General features: G+C 52.1%; 1 protein-coding gene across 3 annotated transcripts in view; it reads right to left on the bottom strand.

Moving 5' to 3' along the window:
* The window catches only part of FARP2 (FERM, ARH/RhoGEF and pleckstrin domain protein 2), a 101,222-nt gene that overhangs the window by 14,308 nt on the left and 63,351 nt on the right, over positions 1-23,563 (bottom strand). For all 3 annotated transcript variants that reach the window (XR_007518019.1, XM_049888723.1, XM_049888725.1), the window contains exons 11-18: positions 23,280-23,348; positions 22,724-22,781; positions 19,577-19,826; positions 8,023-8,201; positions 3,521-3,610; positions 3,080-3,213; positions 2,769-2,850; positions 890-1,127 (exon numbers count right to left, since the gene is read on the bottom strand). Coding sequence is in view for 2 of the 3 variants with exons in the window: in XM_049888723.1 (XP_049744680.1) it covers positions 890-1,127; positions 2,769-2,850; positions 3,080-3,213; positions 3,521-3,610; positions 8,023-8,201; positions 19,577-19,826; positions 22,724-22,781; positions 23,280-23,348 (1,100 nt within the window). In the remaining variant the exon portion in view is untranslated. The remainder of the gene's footprint in view (positions 1-889; positions 1,128-2,768; positions 2,851-3,079; positions 3,214-3,520; positions 3,611-8,022; positions 8,202-19,576; positions 19,827-22,723; positions 22,782-23,279; positions 23,349-23,563) is intronic.

The following is a 23,563-nucleotide window of genomic DNA, read 5'->3' as shown; positions in this document are numbered from 1 at the left end:
AGCCTGCCCCACAGCTGTTTTGGGTCTAGTGATGATGAGGAACACCTAAGTGTGCTGCGATGACTCACGTTTCCCTGAAAGTGCTTGGAGATGGTTTTGACAGTTCTGTCCCTTCCTTTTAGCAAACATGGAAAAGGAAGAGAACTGCCAATATGGTGAAGTCCATGCCAGTGCGTGCATGTCAGAAAGCACCTTCCTTGTGCCCCCATAGCTGTGGGAGGACGGAGAGGAGATGCTCAAGGTGCTCTCACCTGGTTCTTTTAAAGACAACTAACAATTCACTTGTAGTAATCCCTCAGTGGACTGCAATTTCCTGCAGTATGTTTACACTCCACCACCTGCCTGTCTGTCGGTTCGTGGTGCTGTGGTAGCTTGGAAGCTGTGCCACCACTTTTCAAACACCAGCATGGTCAGCCACGGTGGATGGGTTTCAGCAGAGCTTCCAGACTAAGACAGACCAGGAAGAAAGGCCTGGTGATCTACTTATGAAAATCAGCCAGTGAGAACCTTGTGGGTCACAACAGAACACTGTCTGATACAGTGCTGGAAGATGACCCCCCCGCCCAGGTAGAAGGCACTCAAAATACACAACGCCCTCAGCGATGACCTTGAGCACACCAATGACCGTGAAGATGGTGCAGGACTGAGCAACCTTCGGTTTTGTTGTACATGACGTTGCCATGAGTCGGAGCAGACTCGATGGCAGCTGACATCTATCTACGCTGGAGTTAGACGTCATACGTGTAGGTTAAGAAGGCCTGAGTGCTTTCCTTGTCCACTTAACACAAATCAAACATGACAAAACCCGTCACTACCAGAAACTTCTAAGGGCCCTCTGGCCCACATGTGTGTGGGGGCCAGGCGCCCCTTCCCGAGGAAGCCCACTCACCACGGCAGTCCGGGAGGTCAGGGTGGCCAGGCGGGAGCTGCGCGCACAGCCGGGACAGCAGCAGCTGGTAGTGCGCCAGCCGCTGGGTGGGCTTGAGCAGGAAGGCGTTCAGTGGCAGGTAGCAGACTTTCTGGAGCTCGAAGTCCTTGTATGCAGCCTCCAGCTTCTTTGAGCGCCTGGTGGCCTTGTCCAGCTCAGTCAACACCTCATCGTGCCTCTGAAAGCAGCTGGTGAATCCCTGTTGAGGCACAAGGGGCTCTGGTCAGTGGGAGGGCACGAGTCCCCGTGGACAGGCTCCCAGCATGTATCTCACAGACTTGGGCTGGAGACTTTGTCAGTGGATAGGACCACAGCCCAGTGTGCGGGCAGACATGTCTGACTCAGGTGGGGAGCTGGGGGCTTTTCCACAGCTCCCACTGCGGCACCCACCCCCTCTCATGAAGTGAGGGGACCCAGGGCCTCTCACTCATCTACAGATTGAGATGCTGAGGCTGGAACCCCTCCCCCAGCCCCATGCAAACAGAGCAGACGCTGAGCAACTTTGCTCAGAGCAGGGCTATGGGGTGGTGTGGACCCAGTTCTCGGAGCCAAGAAGTAACTCCTCCTGACATCTGCCCACACGGTGAGAGTCTGCACACGCACGGGCTCCGAGCGCCGCAGCATGCCAGCTGGGCCCGTCTCACCTCTGGAGGCCTGGGACTCCCGGGGGGCTTGTGTGAGTGAAGGGAGATGACCCTGTGGTGTGATATGTCTGTGCCAGCAGACAGGTCTGCAGTTTCACCTTCAATTAGCGTGAGTGCTTCCGTGGTAGTCAGGGATCATTCCTAGCCACTGGCTCAGAAATCCAAGAGAGTGGTGGGGACATGAGCGGGGCTCCCAGAAGGTGGCAGTGCTCTGGGGAACTCAGGTCTGGGGTGTGACCTGGGGCTGGGGATGCAGGCAGGTGAAGCAAGCGGGTGCAGTGCTGAAGGCCCGGGGCTGGGAATGTGGGCAGGCCGGGTGCAGTGGTGAGGGCCCAGAGCTGAGGATGCAGGCAGGCCAGGCAAGTGGGTGCCGTGGTGAGGGCCTGGGGCTGGGGATGCGGGCAGGCCGGGTGCTGTGGTGAGGGCCTGGGGCACAACGTCATGAGGGGGCTCTCCAGTCACCGTGAAGGACACTGCTGTTGTATGGGTGAACATGCGTGAAGCATGCATGGTGGGAGGCAGTCCTGGGCCCATCAACACACCCACCCTTCTTGGTGTAGACCCCGTGGCAGGACAAGGCACCGCTCACGGTACTCTGACGTTCCCGAGGAACAACCTAAACCACCTGTGGCCCCCAGCAAAGGCGGGCTTCACATTGCAGACACTGATGGCAGCCGCACACTGGCTGGGGCTATGGCAGAGCAGTGGCCACCAGCCACCCTGGTGGTCACTCCACTGCCCTCAGCACCCACACACCCTCTGATGCTGTGCACCCTGGGGGTCACTCCACTGCCCTCAGCACCCACGTGCCTTCTGATGTTGTGCACCCCGGGGGGTCCCTCCACTGCCCTCAGTACCCACACACCTTCTGACGCTGTGCACCACGAGGGGTCCCTCCACTGCCCTCGGCACCCACACACCTTCTGATGCTGTGCACCCTGGGGGTCACTCCACTGCCCTCAGCACCCACGCGCCTTCTGATGTTGTGCACCCCGGGGGGTCCCTCCACTGCCCTCAGCAGCCACACACCCTTTGATGCCGTGCACCGCGGAATGTTGCCCCACAGCCCTCAGCACCCATGCGCACTCTGACGCGACCAGACACAGCACCACCATCACGGGGGAGCTGGGGGGACGCCCTGTCCTCGCTGATGGGCTACACCGGGCAGGGGACACCAGGACGCGGATGTGCGCTACCTGTAGCTGCCGCATGCTCCTGAGCAGGACGTCCCCAATCCTGCGGTGGCCACCGTGCGTGTGGGTGCCAGGGTGCCCTTCCCTGGGGAAAGACAGACAAGGAAGGTCGAGCTCGTGAGAGCCAGGGGGCTGTGGTGCAGGCAATGCAGCCAGCTTCGGGGGCCCATGCGAAGCAGGGGAGAGGCTGGGACCAGGCCATTGTGTCCATGTGGGGGCTCAGGACAGGGATGTGCCTGTGCAGAGTTTCAGGACGGGGTCCACACCCATGCAGGGCTTCAGGAGGGGATCCACGCCTGTGACGCTGGCATTACCAGAGCGCCAGCGCCTGCTCCAGCTCATGTAGGAAGCCGCGGTGGAACTCATAGATGGGGTCGATGCTGGAGAAGAGCAGGGTCCTCAGGTCCTCGGGCATAGCGTCCTCCTTCACCACCGCGCTGCGGAACCACTGCAGAGAGAGGGGGCTGATGCCAATGGCCCTCAGGGCAGGCGTGACCCCAGGCCCAGCACCCCGCAAGGGCTGCAGCCTGAAGCCCTGCCTCAAAGGGGCCTGCTCTACTGACCACCCACCATCAGGACAGACACTCCCAGCCCAGGTCTGCTGGCCCAAATTAGCCATGCCCTCTGTAGAAGGACCAAGTCCACGCATGGCAGTCTCACGACAGCCAAGGATGTTCCTTAGGACGGAGCCCCTGCCTTTGGTGGATTTAAGATGTACGGGCAAAACCAAAGTGACACGGACTCAGGCCTCGTACCACAGTGAGAACTTCCAAGTCCTTCAGGTAGGTCCATTCTGTAGCGAGAATCTCCTTTGCTATAAAATACGCTCGGTCTGTGGGCATGCACTGAAAGAAAGAGATGCTGGTCACAGGTGGGCGCGGGCGCTGGGCTGCTCCGGGCACATCGAGTCTGCCACGTGGTGTCCCTCCGTAGTAACCCCGGGGACTCGCGTCTAGATGAGCTGGCCACAGGTGAGGCTGTCTGTGCCCGTGTCCTCGCTGCACGCTGCTCTCTGAGCACACAGAGCTGCTCTCCCAACACAGTGCACTGCGGGGGTCCTGTTGTCATGAGGCTGCCTCCAGGCAGCACTGCCATCGGTACAGCTGTCAGAACCCACGTGGGGCAGCGGGGACCAATCTAACTCATACACTGCGGGGGTCCTGTTGTCATGAGGCTGCCTCCAGACAGCACTGCCATCGGTACAGCTGTCAGAACCCACGTGGGGCAGCGGGGACCAATCTAACTCATAAAAGTCCCCAAGTGACCTGAGTCCCCAGTGCCCGGGGTCGCACGTTTCCTCAGTGTGGGACGCGTGCCAGCTTTCCGTGTCCTCCCTTGAGTGTGGTGTGGGTGAGAGGAGCGAAAGCAGTGTCAGGAGGTCGTGAGTCTATGTTGGGACTGTTTCTGCCCCACGTGTGGACGCCTAGCGTTTAGGTTAGCGAGCCATGAGATGCCGCTGACCTCCGTGACTGTGGCTGGTGTCCTCTCCTCATACTCTAAAAGGACCTCAGTCGGCTCCTTCCCTCATCGCTCTTTGCAATGACCCACAGCCCACGCCCAAAGCCCAGGCGGTAACCCTGGCCCTCACGTGTGCCCGCCACCCCCACATGCGCCCCTCTCGCCCCCACGACCCCCCAGCACCCCTGCAGTCCACATGCACCATGCTCTGTCCTTGTTTCCCTGCTGGGGACTCCCACTGCTGCACTTCCGAAACTGCCCAGGCCCTGAAGGGCCCCCACCCTCGGTGGGCCCTGTGCTCCATTCCAGCCGTGACTGTTTTTCTTTCTGTGCTTTGTGCTCCTAAAAATGACTTTTCAAATTCACACTCAGAGAAATCTCTGTGCAAAGTCCCATTACCTTCATGTAGGCATGATGGAGCCCATGTCTGGGTCTGGGGGTGCCCGCTTTCCCTGTCCTGGTGCCAGGCTGGGACCTCTCACCACATGCTCACAATGGGGAGAGGGCACCCCTGAGTCTGCGCCCTGCAGGCTGCCAGCCTGGGCTCTGAGGGAAACTGGCACAGCCCCCTGAGGGCGGCGACCTTGGTCAGGGCCCAGCAGCACTGCCTCCAACTCTGAGCTTGATTCTCTCACTGGAGTCCCCACTCTGTGGGGGCAGAGCCACCTGAGAGCACTGAGAGCACAGCACGGCGCGGTCCTGACCACTCTGCTCTTGAGCCCAGGGTCCCCAGGAAGGACAACGGCGGTGGGAGGGGGGGGCCTATGTCCCAGCCCAGCCCCTGCCCTGCACCCACTCTGGCCTCAGCGCAAAGCAGACCTCCAGCCAGATGTAGCTGCTCTGCCCCACACTGCCAACGGTTCCCAGCTGAGCAACAAAGCGCGCTGGGCTGTGGGGGAGAAAGCAGCCCAGAGCCGGCCAGGGAGGACAGAAGGACCACCCAGACCGGGAGAACCACCTGGCACAGCCATCTGGAAGCCGCCACCTCTGCTTTCATACCTTTCGGACATTGTCGGTTCTCATGAGTCTCTATTAAAAAGGGGGAGACACATTAAGGGAGGAACACAGGGTGGCCGTGGTGTTGCAGGGACAATCACACAGGGCTCTCAGGACAAAGCACGGGCCAGATGCAGCCGGTGAGCTGGGCAGAGGCTCCCCAGAAACCCACCTGCTGCCAAAGTATTGATGCCCTGACTTTCATGTGTGGGCTCACCCCATGCAGAAGGTGCCCGGCCACCACTGCCCCACAAGGCCCAGGACAAAGGAGGGCTCTTGAGGCCATCCTGGCCGCAGCCATCTCACCACCAGGAGTCCCCCTGTGCTGGGCTGGCCTGGGCGCCTGCCTGCCCCGGCCCTGCGCGTGCTGGAAACAAGCTATGCCTGCACAGCCTGGGCCGTGTATGTGCTGGACATGGGCTATGCCTGCACAGACACAGACATACAGCTGTGGGGTGCAGGTGTGGGACAGTTGTTATGAGGGGACGGAATGGCCACTGTAGGCCCAAACCTCAGCGGTCCCCGTGCACACGAGCTGTGCGGCTCCATGGCTGTCCAGGAGTGAACCCTCCCCTGTGGAGGCATAGCCACCTGCTTCTGACGGGCTCTGTGAGCATCTCAAGCTGAGCAACTGACCAGGGAACCACTGCCCAGGTTCCCGAGCGCCCTTCACCCGGGGAAGCCTGTCTGGGTAGTCACTCCGCGGTCACATGGCTGACCAGGGGTCCTGGCATGGATAGAGAACCACCTGAAGAGTGGACCACTTCTTGTAATAAAGTAACAAATTATGGTTTAGTTTTTTAGATAGACTTCCTCTAAGCAGTTTTTTTTTTTCTTCTCTCTTCCAAAGCAACACAAATCTACAGTGAGCTAAACAGTGACTTCAAGTTTAAAAAACAAACCAAGTGTCCACAGCCAACTGTCTCTGCTGACCACAGTGTGTCCAGGGACCATGTGTGGTATCTCCTGGCCAGCCAACGTTCACCAAGAATGGATGCGGGAGGGGCTGGCCCCATGCCCCTGCTCTGTCCCCAGGGGATTCCTGGGACTAGAGCCCAGACCCCAGTCTGCCTAGCAGGCCTGCACGCAGAGCTGCACTCTGGCCTTCCAGTGAGCGCTGCTGTCACTGCAGTGGGCCAGGGCTCACAGCACCCCCACCTGACAGTCCCTGGTCGCATGGAGACCTGCCCCCCACCATGCCAAGGCCAGTCCAGTAGAGGCTCCATCCTCCCTATGTGGAACCCCAATGTCCTGGTGGCCTTGGACAGAGTGCCCCTTCTCCGGCCACTCCAGGAAGTGCCCAAGTGTCCGACACAGAAGAACTTCCCTCCGCAGGCGCTGGTCTGAGAACTTCTGCCGCTCGGGGCCCCACTGCCTCAGGGACTGGACTCCTGTCTTCTCCCTCCCCACACCCCTCAGGCAAACACATTCCTCAGCCTGTTATTTTGACCATTCTATTCCTAAACATCCAATTCCCTGGACCCCTGTCCTTTTCTGTGGCGCCATCCTGGCAAACCTCAGCCCCCTACCCCCCAACACTGCCCAGATTACAGGGTGAGGGCCTTCAAAACACAGAACTGCAGGGTGGGCTTCCTTATCCCTCACTCTACCTGTGCGTGGCTGCACTCCCATCACTTAGGATGACCAGAAACCCACCGGTGGGGACTGCTCAACTTCTGCTGTAAGCCACAGCCCGCTCTGCAGCTACACCGGCACAGGTTCCTCCTTCCTTGTTACAACAGATGAGGACCAAGGACTCCCGCTGCCCCCAGGAATGCCCCACGCTATCTCCATCAGGTCTCCGCTTTCCTGACCCCAGACAGGGCTCCCCGGTACCGGCACAGGTTCCTCCTTCCTCATTTCAACAGATGAGGACCAAGGACTCCCACTGCCCCCAGGAATGCCCCACGCTATCTCCATCAGGTCTCCACTTTCCTAACCCCAGACAGGGCTCCCCGGTACCGGCACAGGTTCCTCCTTCCTCGTTTCAACAGATGAGGACCAAGGACTCCCACTGCCCCCAGGAATGCCCCACGCTATCTCCATCAGGTCTCCGCTTTCCTGACCCCAGACAGGGCTCCCCGGTACCGGCACAGGTTCCTCCTTCCTTGTTACAACAGATGAGGACCAAGGACTCCCACCGCCCCCAGGAATGCCCCACGCTATCTCCATCAAGTCTCTGCTTTCCTCTCTATCAGGTCTCCGCTTTCCTGACCCCAGACAGAGCTCCCCGGTACCAGCACAGGGTCTTCTCTCCTTGTTACAACAGATGAGGACCAAGGACTCCCACTGCCCCCAGGAACGCCCCACGCTATCTCCATCAGGTCTCTGCTTCCCTCTCCATCACGTCTCTGCCTTCCTGACCCCAGACAGGGCTACCCAGTGTGCCCTCCTTTAGCATCTGATGTGTTCCTCCCAGCCACTTGGTCCTTAAACGAGGTGGGTGCCCTGCAATGGGAGGGAAGGGAAGGAGGGGAGGAGGTGGAGGTGGAGGCTGGCTGTGTGCCCCTGTGTGCCAGTCTTGCTCATACCATGGCCCCAAGACCCAGCACAACACCTGGAACCTGTGGTGCCAGGGACTGTCTGTTGAACACACGAAGGAGGTGCTGTCTTAGCAGTAGGCTCCTGGAGAGCCCCAGGAGCAGCCAGGCAATCCACCCATCCCCTAGCTGCCCCTAAGCGGGTGGCCCCGGGTGAGCGATGGCACCACAGAGTTCTTCCCCTGCCACCCCCTCTCCCCGGCTGGCACTGATCCAGGGAGGAGTCCACGAGGCCTCAGTATCCCACCCTGGCAAGTGCCCACCTTGTGTGCTGTCTCTTCTTCGTTGTCCATCCTGGCTCCACCCACGTCACTGAGGACGGGGCTCAGGAGAGGGGATGAGCCCCGCTCACCTGGGCTCAGAGTCACCTGAAATGCAGAGTTCAAGCTGAGTGGGCTCTTCTGGGTGGAGAGAGAAGGCTGAGGTGTCTCCGCAGAAAGGCCTGGAATTGGAATGGGGAGTGGAGACGTGAGAAGGCTGAGGCTGGCCGGGAACCACCACCACAAGCTCACCCTGGGTTAGACTATTACAGCAGCCTTAAGTCGCCTTGGACGGTTCCGGAAACTGTGCATCTAAAACCCTGAATCATACGAAATTTTATACATGACATATGAGGGAAATGTACAGGGTGGCTGGTGGACAAATCCAACCACACAGAGGCCAGCTGCAAGACTGTCTGGACTTCGAGGGACCCTGCAGGGGCTTGGATAGTCCTTGTGTGCCGAGGGGCTTCTCTGTGCTATAGAGAAGATGTAGATGGTATAAAACTGGGTGCCTCAAGGTTGGTAAAGCAAACGCACCACTGGGGAGGGACACTGTCTGTGTGTTTGAGATGAAAGGCGTATCGGTGGAGGTTAGAGAAACGTCAGCCAATGCGACCGATATATATGGAAAAGCGATACCTATTTTAAGGCAAATTCGTTACAAATAACTGGGTCATAGAAAGTGGCTCAATTCATGATACTGTTTTCAAGTTCCTTGAGTTTTTCATTAATAAGAATTTTACTTTGGTTTTCTAGAGTTATACCACTGAAGTAACTAAAAATTTTTCTCCTTCTTAAAGCGTTTGGTCTTGACTAGATAGAAGTCGAATGTGTGACCTAATTCCAAGGAAGTTAATGATGAGCTATAACCCAGCATACATTTTCTAGTAAAGAAATTCTCTCATCTATTAAGAATTTTTTTTTTTTTTTTAATTTTCAAAGGTTTATTTCTAATGTTTGTCTATGGGAAATCGGTAACTACTAAATGTCAAATTTTAAACATATCTTCAAAGTTTTATAGGAGAAATTTAACTATGCTGTCTAAAAACCACTTAAGATTGAAATCTACCTTAAATTTCCTAATGTATACTGTTTTAACAAGGAACCCCCCACTATTTCTCACTATTACTAATTTGGCTTATAAAACACTGGGGTCTAGGTGGCCCCACTACAACCTCTGGTTGCAAAAATGCCACCATGGGGTCCCCTTAGTCCACCCACAACTGGCCTCAAAGCAGGGGTCTCTGACGATTGTTGGGGACTCCCAGTGCAGCTGCCTACAGCGACCAGTTCATAAAATCAGACATCGCTCATGTAACCTGAAGCATCTCTGTGTGCAGACAGATCAGTGGGGGCAGCGGCCTGAGTGTGACCACAGCATGCTGCCCTCCTCCCACTGGACCGGCTGGACCACCGAGACAGTCAGCCCTGCAGCATGGTGGGAGGGATTGGGGGGGGGGAGTCCTGGTTTTCACATTGACAAATCCTGAGATCTGAAAAGACCACACCCCACGTGAGGGACTCCAGGATCAGGGTTCTTATGATGAGATGTGAATATGCCTCAGGCAGCTCCCGGTGGCAGAGCTTTCCTCTGGAATCTTGTACCACAAGGCAGGTTTGAGACCTGGGGAAACATTCATTCCCTGGAAAACCTAGACACCATAGCTACCATGACGTTGTTAACAAACACCTTTATTAGGACTTGGTTTTATTACACATTTAGTTAAAATAGGAAAAGCACCCCTAAGGTAACATACACATTCCTACCTCCATCTCCCTGCTGTGTGGGCTCGTCACTTCTGAAGGGGCTGGGGGAGCGGAGGGCTCTGTGCTTACCCCTCAAGTGCAGGTCATTCCTATGCTGAGAAGAGGCAAGCTCTCAAAGACATTCAGGATTTGCTCTCCAAAATACTTTTTCTCTCTACTAAGCCAGAATTGCATAATGAGATACCTGTGCCTAATGGAAATTCAGAGAAAAGTCTGGAAGTTACTAACCACACCTCTGTTTACTTTTCGCAATCGTACGGTTTCGGATGTTTGAGACAAGGTGTCTCATGCTCACTACAGTCATGACAACAGACAGAAGCTCACCGTCTGACTCTTGTGCTTCCCAGCAGCACCCCCCTGACACGCACCCATGTCAAGCTTGCTGGTGGCCGGCTCACCACCAGGTGGCTGGAAAAACCCGACTTTATTTTCAGCTAGCAGGAGGTAGTCTGGAGGAGATGGCATCACCATCCATCATATGATGTACACAGCAATCTTGTTTGGGTTGGCAAAAAAGGCCACGGCCTGTGCGGGATAATAGGATCATCAAATTAGAAAATGACTCCTATTGGTAAATAGTCCCTTAATTAATAACTGGAGACCCTGGGTGCAAATGGTTAACGAGCTTGGCTGCTAAGGGACAGGCTGGAAGTTTAAGTCTACTCAGAGGCACCGTGGAAGAAAGGCCTGGAGATCTCCTTTTGGAACAACACGCATTGAAAACCCCACGGAAAACAGTTCTGCTCTGACACACAGGCTGCCTTGAGTAGGGGTCACCTTGACGGCAGCTGGTTTAGTAAGTAACTCATAAAGGGAGGTGCTCCCTTCCGGGCAGGTGGGCAGTTCCAGAAGAGGCTATTTTGGTTCAACACAGGTAAAAAGCAATCATTTGATATGATCATTGTACATTACCTATTTCCCCAAAACTGCCAACTCACAATTTGGTGAATAGGTTAAAAAGTACCACAGACTACCAGTAAACATCTCCTTTTTTCAAATCTGCTAGCGATAGTAAAACTTTATCGCACCTACTTTGCTACGTAAACACAGTCTAGATGATCGAGTGACTAACTGGTGCAGAGAGGTCTTCAGGCCAACAGCAGTAAATGCATCCATCCTAAGCACGAGGCTCCTGATGGACTCCTCCACCTGTTCATGTCCTGTGTTATGTGGCGGCTGTCTTCTCCTAGAGAACAATGTGGACTGGCCGTGCTTACCTTCACCTTTCCTGCAGGAGGCTGTTTTTGTTCCTTGAGGACTAGGGTACGCCTGACCCAAGCCATGGTGTTTTAATCTCCTCATATGCGTGGGAAAGCTGGACAATGAATAAGGAAGACTGAAGAGGAATCGATGCCCTAGAATGACGGTGTTGGAGAAGAACACTGGATCTACCACCGGCTGCCAGAAGAACGCACAAGTCTGTCTTGGAAGAAGTACAGCCAGAATGCTCCTTAGAAGCAAGAATGGCGAGACTTTATCTTACATACTTTGGACATGTTATCAAGAGAGACCAGTCCCTGGAGAAGGACATCATGCTTGGTAAAGTAGAGGGTCAGCGAAAAAGGGGAAGACCCTCAATGAGATGGATTGACACAGTGGCTGCGACAGTGGGCTCAAACATAGCAATGACTGTCAGGATGGTGCAGGACCAGACAGTGTTTCGTTCTGCTCTGTCGTAGATGGGGTCGCTGTGAGTCAGAACCGACTCCATGACATCTAACAACAGGTGATGAAAGACAGATATTAACTTTAGAGAAAACTAAACTTATTTATATTTCATACCTTTAAACCTCTTCGTTAAAAGTATAATGAACAACTCTTAAAAATATTCGCCTGGTAGCACAGGAAGAATCAGTGGCTGCGTGGCAAAATTCAAGGTCAAGGTTGAAGTTTAACTTGACAGCAGGAAGTGAAAGATCGGCTGGTTGTTAATTCCACGAAAAGAAAGACAGCAGTTGTCTGAAGAACCTAGGTAAACGTGAGCTTGATGGGTCAGCACACAACCATCATGGGCTTTGGTTCTGGACTAACAGGTCACAAAATCTGGCTCAGTAATATAAGTGGGAGGTAGAACGGTGGTTACTGGCGAGGGTCCAGCTATTAGCTCTGCTTCTCATCAACAAGGTATACCCTTTCTTTAGGGCCGCCATGGCTTATGGGTGGTGACACTGCAGCTGTCAGCCAGCGGCTGCCCACGGAAAGCACCGGGCAGTGACTACGCAGACACACACAGTGCTCCAAGAGGCTGCATCTCAGAGTCTTTCCTTCTTTTTTTCTTCTAAATAAACGAGTCCGTTTCTTGTTAAGAAGAACAGGCCTGTTGACCTGAAACGCGTCGCACTCTGACACCGCTTGTCCGAATGAGTCCTCTGCCTGGCGCTTGGTCTCATGCCTGTACAAGCATACACTGTGGGGTCATGGGCATGCCACGCTGCAGCGCCACATGGTGGTGCCTGATGCTCTGTCCAGACTTAAGCATCTTCAGAAATACTGGAGCAACGGAGGCAAGGCCACAACCAACCACTTGAGTAAATTCAGAGTCTGTAAGGTGGTGTGCACTGGGTAAGAAACTAGCCCAAATCAGTGTGCTTCAGAAACATCAAGGCCTTGAAATGTCCAACACAGACCTAAGAGAAATGCTTTAAAGCCGTTTCTCAAAATCGAGATTACCCACTGAGCGCTTCCTCAGGCAGGGTCTGCTTGATTGTCCGTCCCTCTCTCCCTGCTCAGGCCAGAATGTGTTCCTGCACCCAGGGTCCTGTTAAGGATGGTGCGCGTGCTCTACAGCCCTGCTTGCTGGCCGCTATGCTCCAGGAGAGGACACTGCAGGGCCCTCCTGTACTGACCGCTCTGCCCACACATGGTGCCTTGAAACCCTGTGGCCAGGCTGCCATGCCCCTGTGAGCACCCAGGGCAAGATAAGGAACTCGTTCACAGAGAGCCACTGCTGCCCAGGAGGCTAGAGGGGCCTGGGCAGAGAGGCCTGGTGGTGGGCAGTGTCTGAGCACCGTCTGTGGTGGGCAGAGGTCCAGGGCCAGAAGTGGGGTGGGCTTCGTTGAGGCACCAGGGGACACTCAAGTTCAGAGCTTGAGTAAAACCTATTCAGGCCATGAGTGATGCTAAACTCTGGGTCAGGGCCTTTAGTTAGTGCAATCCACTGGATTTTACACGGTGGCTCTGAACCAGCTGGGTTAAATCAGTCAACAATTTCCTCACTTCAGAATTAAGACCAGCAGTGTCTGTTCTGTGTGTAGTCAGAAGACAGAACTGCAGTCTGTATTCCCAACACTGTGAACAGAGACCCTTGAGGCCTGCACGCTACAAGGTCCATGGGAGCCAGGCTGACTGAGCCAGCCCGTGACACGCCCGGCCAGAAGCCACGCAGGGCAGACCTGACCAAGCCTGCACACAGCATGCCCGGTCATGCAGGCCACGCAGGGCAGGGCTAGCCAGAAGAGCACAGCCCCTGCCCACTGGCCTTCCACAGCCCCTACCTCCACACGAGCGTGAGAACAGGGCTCAGAGCCAGAAGATCTGCTGGTGGCTTGGTACCCAAGAAGGGAAGGGTGTGTCAGTGAAGATACGGAAAAAACAGCTGCTTCAGGGACTTGTTTAATAGGTGAAATAATCTTTAGCTTGTTTAAATCAAAAGCATAAACAAGTAGAGGGAAAGAAAGCTAAAAAGCCCATTATTTAATTCATAGTAAGTATTTCCTTATTTTATTGAATAAACAATTAAAATGTTCTGAATTAGTACAAACCTACAGATTTATAAAAGGTAAGTTCAATAGTAAACAAATTTTACAAGAATCACGAACCAGACAATCAAAACGGCCCTTAGAGAACATGGAAGTTCAGGTACAGAGGGACTCCCGCTCACTCCTCCTCGTTTCTCGGGGTGCAGACACCAACCTGTGCACCAAGGAGTGCTTCAGGCAGGGGCTGCTGGGGAGGTAACTGCAGTGCCCCCCACACCCAAGCCATCCATGGTGGCGTCTTCTGTACACGCAGCCCCATAACATGCATGCGACGTAAAGGACAAGTGCCGGGGTGAAGCCACAACTGCCTGAAGAACAAACACGGGAACTCTCAGTGTGAGGCACTGAGAGAACATGGACATTTCTGTCTTCCACGAAGTAGCTGATCTAGGAAGGGGTTTCTGTTTCGATGTGCTAGGAGCTGGGAGGGAGCAAGCGTGCCTTGAAAACACTCATCGGCATCACCGGCTGTGCCATGACCATGCACCGTGTGACCATGGTATGACCACGGTGCTGGCCTTAGAAACCTCCACACGCCCGTGTATCACAGAGCCCGCAGGGAGCGAGTCCTCTTTGCAAAATGACTGAACCAACAGGCTTGGACACTTCCATGCTGAACTCATGTTTGTGTGATAGCACACATCCTGCACCATTAATAATATTAATTGAAGAAGGGTATCCTAATTTAATTTCATTCTCACAAAATTCCTTGTAAAATTTTATTAAAAAAAAAACCTATCAAAGTCTGGTGATTAAAAAACATAGTACATGCCATTACAGATGTTTAGTGCAATTTTAGTAACACTTAGCTATGCTGCTGTTATACCTGAAATATTTATATACTGGCTTATATTAAAATACCTAGACACTGGAAATTTAAATGCAAAAATAGACTTGATACCTAATAAAAATAAACACTCTACATAGAGCAGAGGGTAGTGTTCGCACTGGACTTAATGGAAGGCTGTGCTGTTTTATGGCCTCAGGCTGCATGGGGGACCACGGCCGTCCGTGTTATCTACCTGTACTGATGCACCTGGCCTGCCTGCCCTGATGCACCTGGCCACACGAAGTGACAAGAGGGCGAGCTCCTTCTTGGAACCTCCTATCCTGCCATGGCCTCCTCACGGCACTGGCATAGCACCCGCCTGAGGCCACAGCAGGCCCAATGACCACAATGCTCTGGATACAAGCAGGAAAACTTGTGGACCAGCACAGTGTGTGTGTGACAGCCTGTAGGCACTTCTCACCAGGCCTCCTGGCGGACAGGCCCTGCTCAGTAGGCACTTCTCACCAGGCCTCCTGGCAGACGGGCCCTGCTCAGTAGGCACTTCTCACCAGGCCTCCTGGCGGACGGGCCCTGCTCAGTAGGCACTTCTCACCAGGCCTCCTGGTGGACGGGCCCCTGCAGAGGAAGACTTAGTACAAGTCCCTGTACTTTTTCAAACTCCAGTGCTTGCTGACTGGCTGCCCCATGCTCCAATCAAGGTGTAATGGGCTTGGTGTCCAGGCTGGGGAAGGTATGAAGGTATCACCACATAACACCGGGACTCTACGGGATCATCAGGACCACATTTTGAAAAGACAATCACAATGAACAGTGACAGGCAAATGACAGGAGCACTCGGGCCAAAGGCTGGCTGAGGACTCAGTGTCCTGACTGCTAAGCTGCTCTGGGTGTCTAATATTTATCACAAACCGTCTTTTCTTCAGGGAAAACAGAGCCACCTCACTGCCTAAGCTAACTGCACTAGGGAGTGTTGTCCTTCTGTCCTAATTCCACTGGGCTTTCTCCTCCACCTGGTTTCTAAAGCAAGGCCTTTGGGTGGGGGCATATCAACCTCAAGGTAGAAGGTACAGGGGCCTTGGGCAGCAACTCAGGAAAAGACCACAAACTGACTTTTAAATAAACTGTTCCAGTGTAAAGGAAAAGCTAGAGCTCTGAAGAGCATTGTCAATATTTTGAACAAGGAAAGCCAGTCACAATTTCTCCAGATCTTGCCAAAAAAGTTGAACCTGAACCTACATGTCACACCATCACCTGTGCCGCCCGATGGAGCGTTCCGACGCTGGACTTGTTCTAGCTGCGCTGTCCTGTGTGGAAGCTGTCGGCCCTGAGCCATGGCCCCTGCCCTGCTCCATACAGCTCTGGGCCTGGCTTCCAGTTCACGCAGAAGCCGGAAGCACAGGTGGCATACAGCAGCAGCCAGCTGCATGAGCTGCAGGACCATGAATGGTCGCTCCAACAAACCAACGGGGTAACAAGGGCGTGTGTGTTTGTGTGTGAGGGACACTTATGAACGTAAGGAGACCGAAGAGATAAAACAATGAACGGTGGCAAGCAGACTGTGTCTGGATCCTGATTTGAACAACTGAATGCTAAAAGACATTTTAAAGACAACTGGGGAAATCTGAATATGTTCCTGGTATTGATGATACCAAGAAATTATTAATTTCATATGATAATGGCATCACGGGCTTACAGAGGAAAACGTCCCTGAGTTTCAGAGACATGTGCAGAAACACCGAGGGATGTCGTTAGCATGTCAGGGCTCTGCTCTGAAAACGAGGGCAAGAAGAAGAAAGGGACAGATAGGCAAGCGGGTACGCTGCACAAACCGAGTCGGGACGACCGGTTCATCACACTCCTCATTGTACTCTTGTGTATTTTGAAAACTTACTAAATAAAAAGCTAAACAATCATCTCCAGAAAATGGAGTTTCACTAAAAAACACAAAACGATTTAATAGGAAGTAAAAATAGACCAGGACAGAATTTACTCCAGAGTCCTCAGAACTGACGAGTCAGAGAACACTCCTGCCTCAAGGAGCCCAGTCCCATCCACCCTCAGAGCAGACTCCCTTCCTGAAGCTGCATGAGGGAGAGGACCCCCCTACCATGCAGCGAGTTTGGCTCACTGCAAGTCTGGCCTGCTGCCCAGACACTAGCAGGGCACCCTACAAGTACCACGGGGTGCTCACGGTGAGCAGGCACTCGGTGAAGAGTGGGGCCGAATCGTGTGAACACCGAGGCTTCAGAGGACAGTTCGGACTTGAGCAATACAAGTCCCCCAGCACAAGGCCCCAAGGCTTGTGTGGTGAGTGACACACGGGAGTCAGTCTGACTCCAGCCAGTGGCTCCTAACTGTGCTGCCCTTCCTGCCAGCTGTTCTCTCACACGGATGCCGTCTTCCTGCAGTGGCAACAGGCCTGCATGGAGCCTGCACCTACTGCCTCACAGTGTGAAGAAGGCCAGCCTGACTGACAGTGAGGGGAAAGAACCAACAATGACCAAGTGCTCTGTAAGTTCTGGCTCAGTGGACCAGGCAAAGGACGACAGAGTGGCTCAGAATCAAGGATGTTACAAAACTGGAAAATCATTCAGCAGACCTGGCTGGCCACAAACACCTGCTGGTGTTCAACCAACACTAATGAAGAAAGAAAAGAGCGGGTCTGTAAGATGCCTATGACAGCTCCAGCACTTCTCTGGCCAAACTCCACCACTGCACCCAGGCCAAGAGCAGAAGCTACTCACACATGAAGGAAGATACAATAGTTTAGTGCTGCCATAGAAGGCCCCAGGAAGAAAATGAGCCTTTATATATGGTATCACTCTACTAGATGAGACGAGAAACAAATGGAAAACAAGCCAAACAACAAACCATTTGCTGGATTTAAGGAGAGCTTCACCAGTGTCTGCAGGGCGTGCCGCATGCCAGGTGCTAGGCCGCCTGGAGGCACTGGCCACGTGGTGGTCTGGCCGGACATGACGCACAGCCACGTGATCTTGCTGCTGAAGTGCCCGGCCTGCACCAGGCTTCTGAGCTGGACTTTCAACAGCGGGTCAGACAGAGCCGGCCTCTATGTGGGCACCTGGTGGGGCCCCCGTGTCCCTCTGTGACTCACTTGTGGCACTGGATGGGACGGCCCGAGGCTGTCGAGCGATGGTGCTATCCCTGTCCCTGACCTTCCCCACTGCTTTAGATGGAACGACTCAGGAAAACCTATCAGAAATGGCTACTGGTTTTATATAACAAACCACCTGTGCTCTAAAAGAGTCCCTGGGTGGTACAAACAATTAACATGCTTAGCCACTAACTGAAAGGTTGGAGGTTTGAGCACGCCGAGAGGTTTCCTGGAAGAAAGGCCTGGCAACCTACTTCTGAAAAATCAGCCACTGAAAACCCAATGAAGCACGGTTCCACTCTGACACACATGGAGTTGACACGAGTTGGAACTGACGGGTTGGTATCTAAAAGAAGCTTCATTCCTAAAGAGAGTAAAAACCCTAGCCGCCTATGTACTCGGGGAGCTCCTAGGGTGCCTACTGTCCTCAGTTAACACCCTATTCACCGTCCAGTGGTGACATCTCTGGCGCTGGCTCACACGATGACCCTCAGGCAGATCTGGGTGTCCGGTTTTGTCTCTCCTACGACCACATCTCTATTATACCTCAATTAAGCTGAGGACAACAGTTCAAAGTTGCCTGAGTGCACCTGCAAACCAATGTCTCTCTAAGGCCACTGCGATCGTAAACAGTGCACTATTCTGGGGACTAATGTCCACGCTCCATGCCGGATCTGACTACCGAGGCCTAGACTCAGGGCCAAGACTCAGCGCAGCGGCGGCTTGGCAAGTCAGAGGAAGGCCACTGTCGTGAGCAGCTGTGGGCTGTGCACTGCGTCTTACGAAGAAGCACAAGGAGGCTTCATCCACAGGCTACTGAGGAGCCACAGGTGTGGGAACTATTTAACATTCAAAACGTATAGCACCAGTTTTTACTTGAGTCAAAGTAAATGCCAAAAATAAAAAGCTATAAAGACTAATTTATCAGCCCTCTGTGAGGGCGAGCTGGAAATACTCATCTATTTTTAACCTGATTCATAGTTTTTAACATCATTCATAGTCAAAGTTTTCATTCTAAAACGTATAATAAATCAGGGAATTAGGAAAGAGCTGGAGATGCAGCCATCAACACAGGGTTATCTTCAATGCCTGAATCAAAGGATCCCTTGGGGACTAACTTCCCCAAGCGGGTGGGTGGGTGGCCTGGCAGTGGTCAGTAGGGGTTTTTATCCATCCGCTCATCTGGAGTCACAATCTGTAAATTATTCTGCAGATCAAAAGTGAACCTCTCTCCAGGGGCCTGTGCAAAAGGGTTGCTGAAGAACAGGCTGGCGTCTAGGGGCGCCTCAGCCTCTGAGTCCCAGGAGTCTGTGTCTGAGCTGCTGGAGGCCTCAGTGGCTGTGGGCGGATAGCTGAGCTGCTCCAGCTGGTCGAGGATATCTGAGAACTGGAAGGCTGAGCTGCACTCAGAGCGGACCGAGCAGGCAGGGAAGTTCACAAGCGAGCTGGCCCCGGACCGGCTGGTCAGTGCGCCGGTCAGCGGCACGTTGCTGAGAGAGCTGCTCTCGGACCGGTTGTTCCGCAGGGAGCTGGTCTCAGAGGCGCTCAGCAGGCTCTGCATCAGACTGGCCTGGGCTTTCACCTCAAACAGCTCGCAGGTGTCCGAGGGGCGTGCATCACCATGGCAGCCACCTTCTTCCTCAAACTCAAACTCGTCGTCCACTTCCATGTCAACTGCCTCAGTGGAGTACCTGTCTGGGCTGGACTGCAGGGACCCCAGGTGTGGGCAGGTGTCCACGCCACACAAGGATGGGGAGACTGGGGGCAGGGCAGGTGCCCGCACATCCTGTAGGGCTAGGGAGCTGTATGGGCAGGAAAATGCCTCAGAGCCTCCGGCAAAGAATGAGATCTCTGCTGGGTCGTCATCTATGAACTCCTCGGACACCTGCAGCTGTGGATTTGTCAATGTGAAAAGACAGGCTCCCCGACCGCCCAGCCGGCTATGCCGGCACTCCCCATTAGAAAGTAGCGTGCCCGGGGCAAGGCTGTCCTCACCACTGTCACGGGCACCAGCAGCTGTGTGTTCCCTGCCCACCTTCCCTGCATTTGGATCTGTGGTCCCGCTACTGGGCCCCACCAGACCAGTAGGACTACAACTCCTCCCAACACGACAGAAGCCAGCACCTGGGCAGGCCTGGGGGGCCGGGGGCTCAAGGGACCGGGTTGTGTCAGGGCCTCCGGCTGAGGTTCCGCTGCTCCTCTCCGCAGCCCCACTCTTGGTGAGGAGCACGTGGGGATCCATAAGGGAACAGCTGCTGTCCTTAGAATCAGGCAGGCCAGTCGGGGCCACAAGGGAGGTAGGCACTGAATAGAAGGAGGCATTTGCTGAAGACGGGAAAGCAGGAGTCCTCACACTGTCGGTGAATGAGATGCTCTGGAGGATCAAGATTAACGAGAGAAAAATGAACATATAAAAATTACAAATTACCGTTAGAAAGCGTTTCTGTCACAGCTTCTACCAAAAAGAGCGTTTGATCAGCCTGAAGATGCGTGCGTGTTAAGCAGTGCTGCAGCTCACCAGCTCATCTGTTTACAAACCCTGGAACTCCACTTTCCTCTCTTATGGCATTAACTTTCCCCACAACGAAAATCTCCCGCACAGTGTAAAATCAAATCACCTGCAGCACACACCTCTTTGGCAAGCTGGTGTCTTTGGGAATCCATCTTTTTGCTGAGGGGTAGATATAGTTAGGAAGAGTGAGCGAGTCTGCCCTCCAACAGGGCCCTGAGTCCTGGGGCCCACGTGCGAGTGGGGTCAGTACAACAGAACTTGACACTGACTGTTGGGAGCACATTTGCTGGGGGTTACTGCTGGTGTGTGTGGCCAAGACACCGATGGGAGGGCAATGGCCACAGGCTGGGAGGGTCCCTGCCAGAATCAGTGCACAGGAGTCTGAAGGCATTTAGCGAGCACCGGAGTGCCCCAAATGTGAATGAGAAGAGGGTCATGAGGGGCATCAGAAAAGACGGGGGATGGCAGCGGGGGCAAAGCTAGGCAGCCAGTGCTACACTACTGAGGCCTCGTCCTCCCACTCACGATCCCGACACGGCACACAGCTGAGTCCTCTCTGGTCACTGCATGTCACGTGTCCAGAAAGGCCCGTGCACGCACACAGGTAACACCACAAGAGGGTGGTTGGTCCACATGTAACCAGACAGCACTGAGTAACGTTCTGTAAGGGGGCAGTATGCCCTACAGCAAACGCACAGCAGCTAACCTTCTAGAAGCAAAATCTTACTGTCAAAGTCTGTAAGGTTAATCTATTTTCAAGGGTTTATCATATTACCCTTTCTTAATCATTCAACCATATTCAGTATTCTTTTGCAGCTTTAAAAATTACGGTATCAGAGAACTGAAAGCTTAAATGTAACTTTTAGATTATTCATATTTTGCCATCAAACTTGAACTTTGGAAAGGAACAATAAAAAATACACTTAATTTCAGTTTTAATTAGTTTAACGAGAAATTCCAAAGTAGAAAACATACCTAGAAGACTTAAAAGAATGTTTTGATTTACAAATCTCAATTAACAAAAAAATTTAGGACACATAAACTTTAACATGTGAGGTACGAGTGCAGCTTCTGGGAATTCTTTGACAGCACACATGACAAAACACCAACAGTACGTGACAGCACACATGACAAGACGCCAACAGTACGTGACAGCACATGTGACAAGACGCCAACAATATGTGACAGCACACACAAGATGCCAACAGTACGTGACAGCACACACAAGACACCAACAGTACGTGACAGCACACGTGACAAGACGCCGATAGTACGTGACAGCACACACAAGACGCGAACAGTACATGACAGCACACACAAGACGCCAACAGTACATGACGGCACACACGACAAGACTCCAACAGTACGTGACAGCACACATGACAAGACGCCAACAGTACGTAACACTGCGCGAATAAGAAGTTGTAATCGTGAAACTATGCAGCATGAGGAAACAGTTATGATGTAAGATTACACGAAAATAGCATGATTCTAGTAAAAACATGCTTGCATGTGGACGTTACTAAGCAAACAAGAAAACAGGAAGGGGTTATAATGGAGCAGGCGTGAAATACCAAGTCACCTGCACTCTATCCCAGTGACGCTGAGCAGCTGCCACTCTGGTACGTTCCTGCCAGATGTTTTTCTGTGAACTGTGTGTGTGTCACTGTTTTAATATAGCTGTAATCATCCCAAACACACATAAATTTGTGCCTGTTTTTCTCCCCTTAACACAATACCAATAATTTTCCCAGTTACCACACATACTTTATAAGCAGTGCTTTTTACAGTTACTAACAATTCCACAAAGTGAATACAGATTGGCTAAGTGAATCTCTTTCCTATGTCTGGCAATTAACATTGTCTCAGCTTTTGTAAAAGTTGCATTCACTCAGCTGTTTTTCTGATAACAAAAAGCGGTGTGTGATACATAGCACTTTGGAGTTTGTTCCTCCAACTTCTTTCTAAATACATCTACTTGTTTTCTAAATCAAAACGAGGACCATGTTACACAAGGCTACTCCGTGACTTGCTTGTTTCACTTAATACTATATTTGGAACATTTTCCTGGGTCACTGAATATTCTTCCAACACAAGATTTTAAGGCTCGATGCCAGTCCATCAAATAAACAGACTCCGATGCAGCTCTTGAGCCACCCACTCAGATGGTGGCTATTTAGCATTTTTAGTACCACAAACAACACTGTGACACACATCTGAAGGCGTAAAGTTTCTCTTTATTTAGGACTCTTTTCTGAAAACAGAGTCCCAGAAATACAGTTGCTGCATTAAAAGATATGACTAATTTTAAGGCTCTTGTGACTAAGCAGCCCAGGTGGTGCGGTGGTTCTGCTGCTAACCAAAAGATCGGTGGTTTGAAACCACCAGCTGCTCTGCAGGAGAAAGACGTGGCAGTCTGCTTCCGTAAAGCCTTGGAAGCCTTATGGAGCAGTTCTACTCTGTCCTATAGGGTCACTATGAGTCAGAATTGACTCAGTGGCAACAGGTTTGGGTTTTTTTGATTTGTGAAACATTGTCAAGCTGTTTTCCAAAAAAGTATAGATGATTAAAAGTTAAAAGAAAAATTCTATGCCACCTATCAACAAATGGAAAAGATGTTAAAGAAGAAAATTCAACACTGATAAAGACAGTCCAGGGAAAAACTAAAGAGATAATAATTAACGATCCATTGTTACTGATCCTATTAGAAGATGCTACAATGTTGCACTGTCGATGTTTCTGACCAGAAAAGGACTGACCTGCTTGGGCACGTCTGCAGTCAGGGCTCGGAGAGACATCCGTGTCTTGCTGTGCCTTCTGCAAAATAGAGGACAAGCCGTGAGCTGCTAAGTCCTCCTCCTGACAGTCAGATTAAAAAACCGATTCACTTCGTCCGTTAAGGAAAACCCACGTACAAATGTGGAAAGACAGAAGTCACCAATTACTCTGATACAATGTCATAAGGTGTCTAACTAAAAATGGAAAAAAAAAAAATTCAGATAAAAAAATACAGGACCCAGGAGAGGTAAAATTACTTAACGACGTTGAAGGAAAACTTTGGCCTGCCATGAAACAGCATACTTCCCAAATGAAAAGTTTACCACATTGTAAACTAAACTATACAGACTTTCTAGGAACTAAAAGGTAATATCTGAAAAGATAGTATAAATCCATTACCTTTAAAAAAAATAAACTCAAATGTCAAAACACTTACTTGAATATCTGAAATGATGTTTATTCAACTAAAGGTTAAAAATATTGAAAACATTCATTTTAAAAACATACACTTCACATCAAAAAGAGCACAGATCTTACCTTTCATAAGGAATTTTCTTCATCCCACTGTCTTTAACATAATCTACTAGCTGTTTTTGAGTTCTGCCACTGTGAAAAAGGTTCAGTTTTTTAAAAAGCTGTAACAGTAACCCCCGGCAATCATCTTTCACAGTTTAAGAAAAGGAAAAGTGAGGCTTGCCCATCTCTCTCATAAACATACATACATTCACCTATATAGCCCACCGCCATCAGACATATATATACATATACTTTGAATAAGCATAACCAACTTGGTGAGTGTAAGCAAGGAAGGAAGCCTATTT

The sequence above is a fragment of the Elephas maximus genome, chromosome 6 (genome assembly GCF_024166365.1).
Source record: "Elephas maximus indicus isolate mEleMax1 chromosome 6, mEleMax1 primary haplotype, whole genome shotgun sequence".
NCBI classification, from domain to species: Eukaryota; Metazoa; Chordata; class Mammalia; order Proboscidea; family Elephantidae; genus Elephas; species Elephas maximus.
This window is presented reverse-complemented; position numbering and strand designations above follow the sequence as displayed.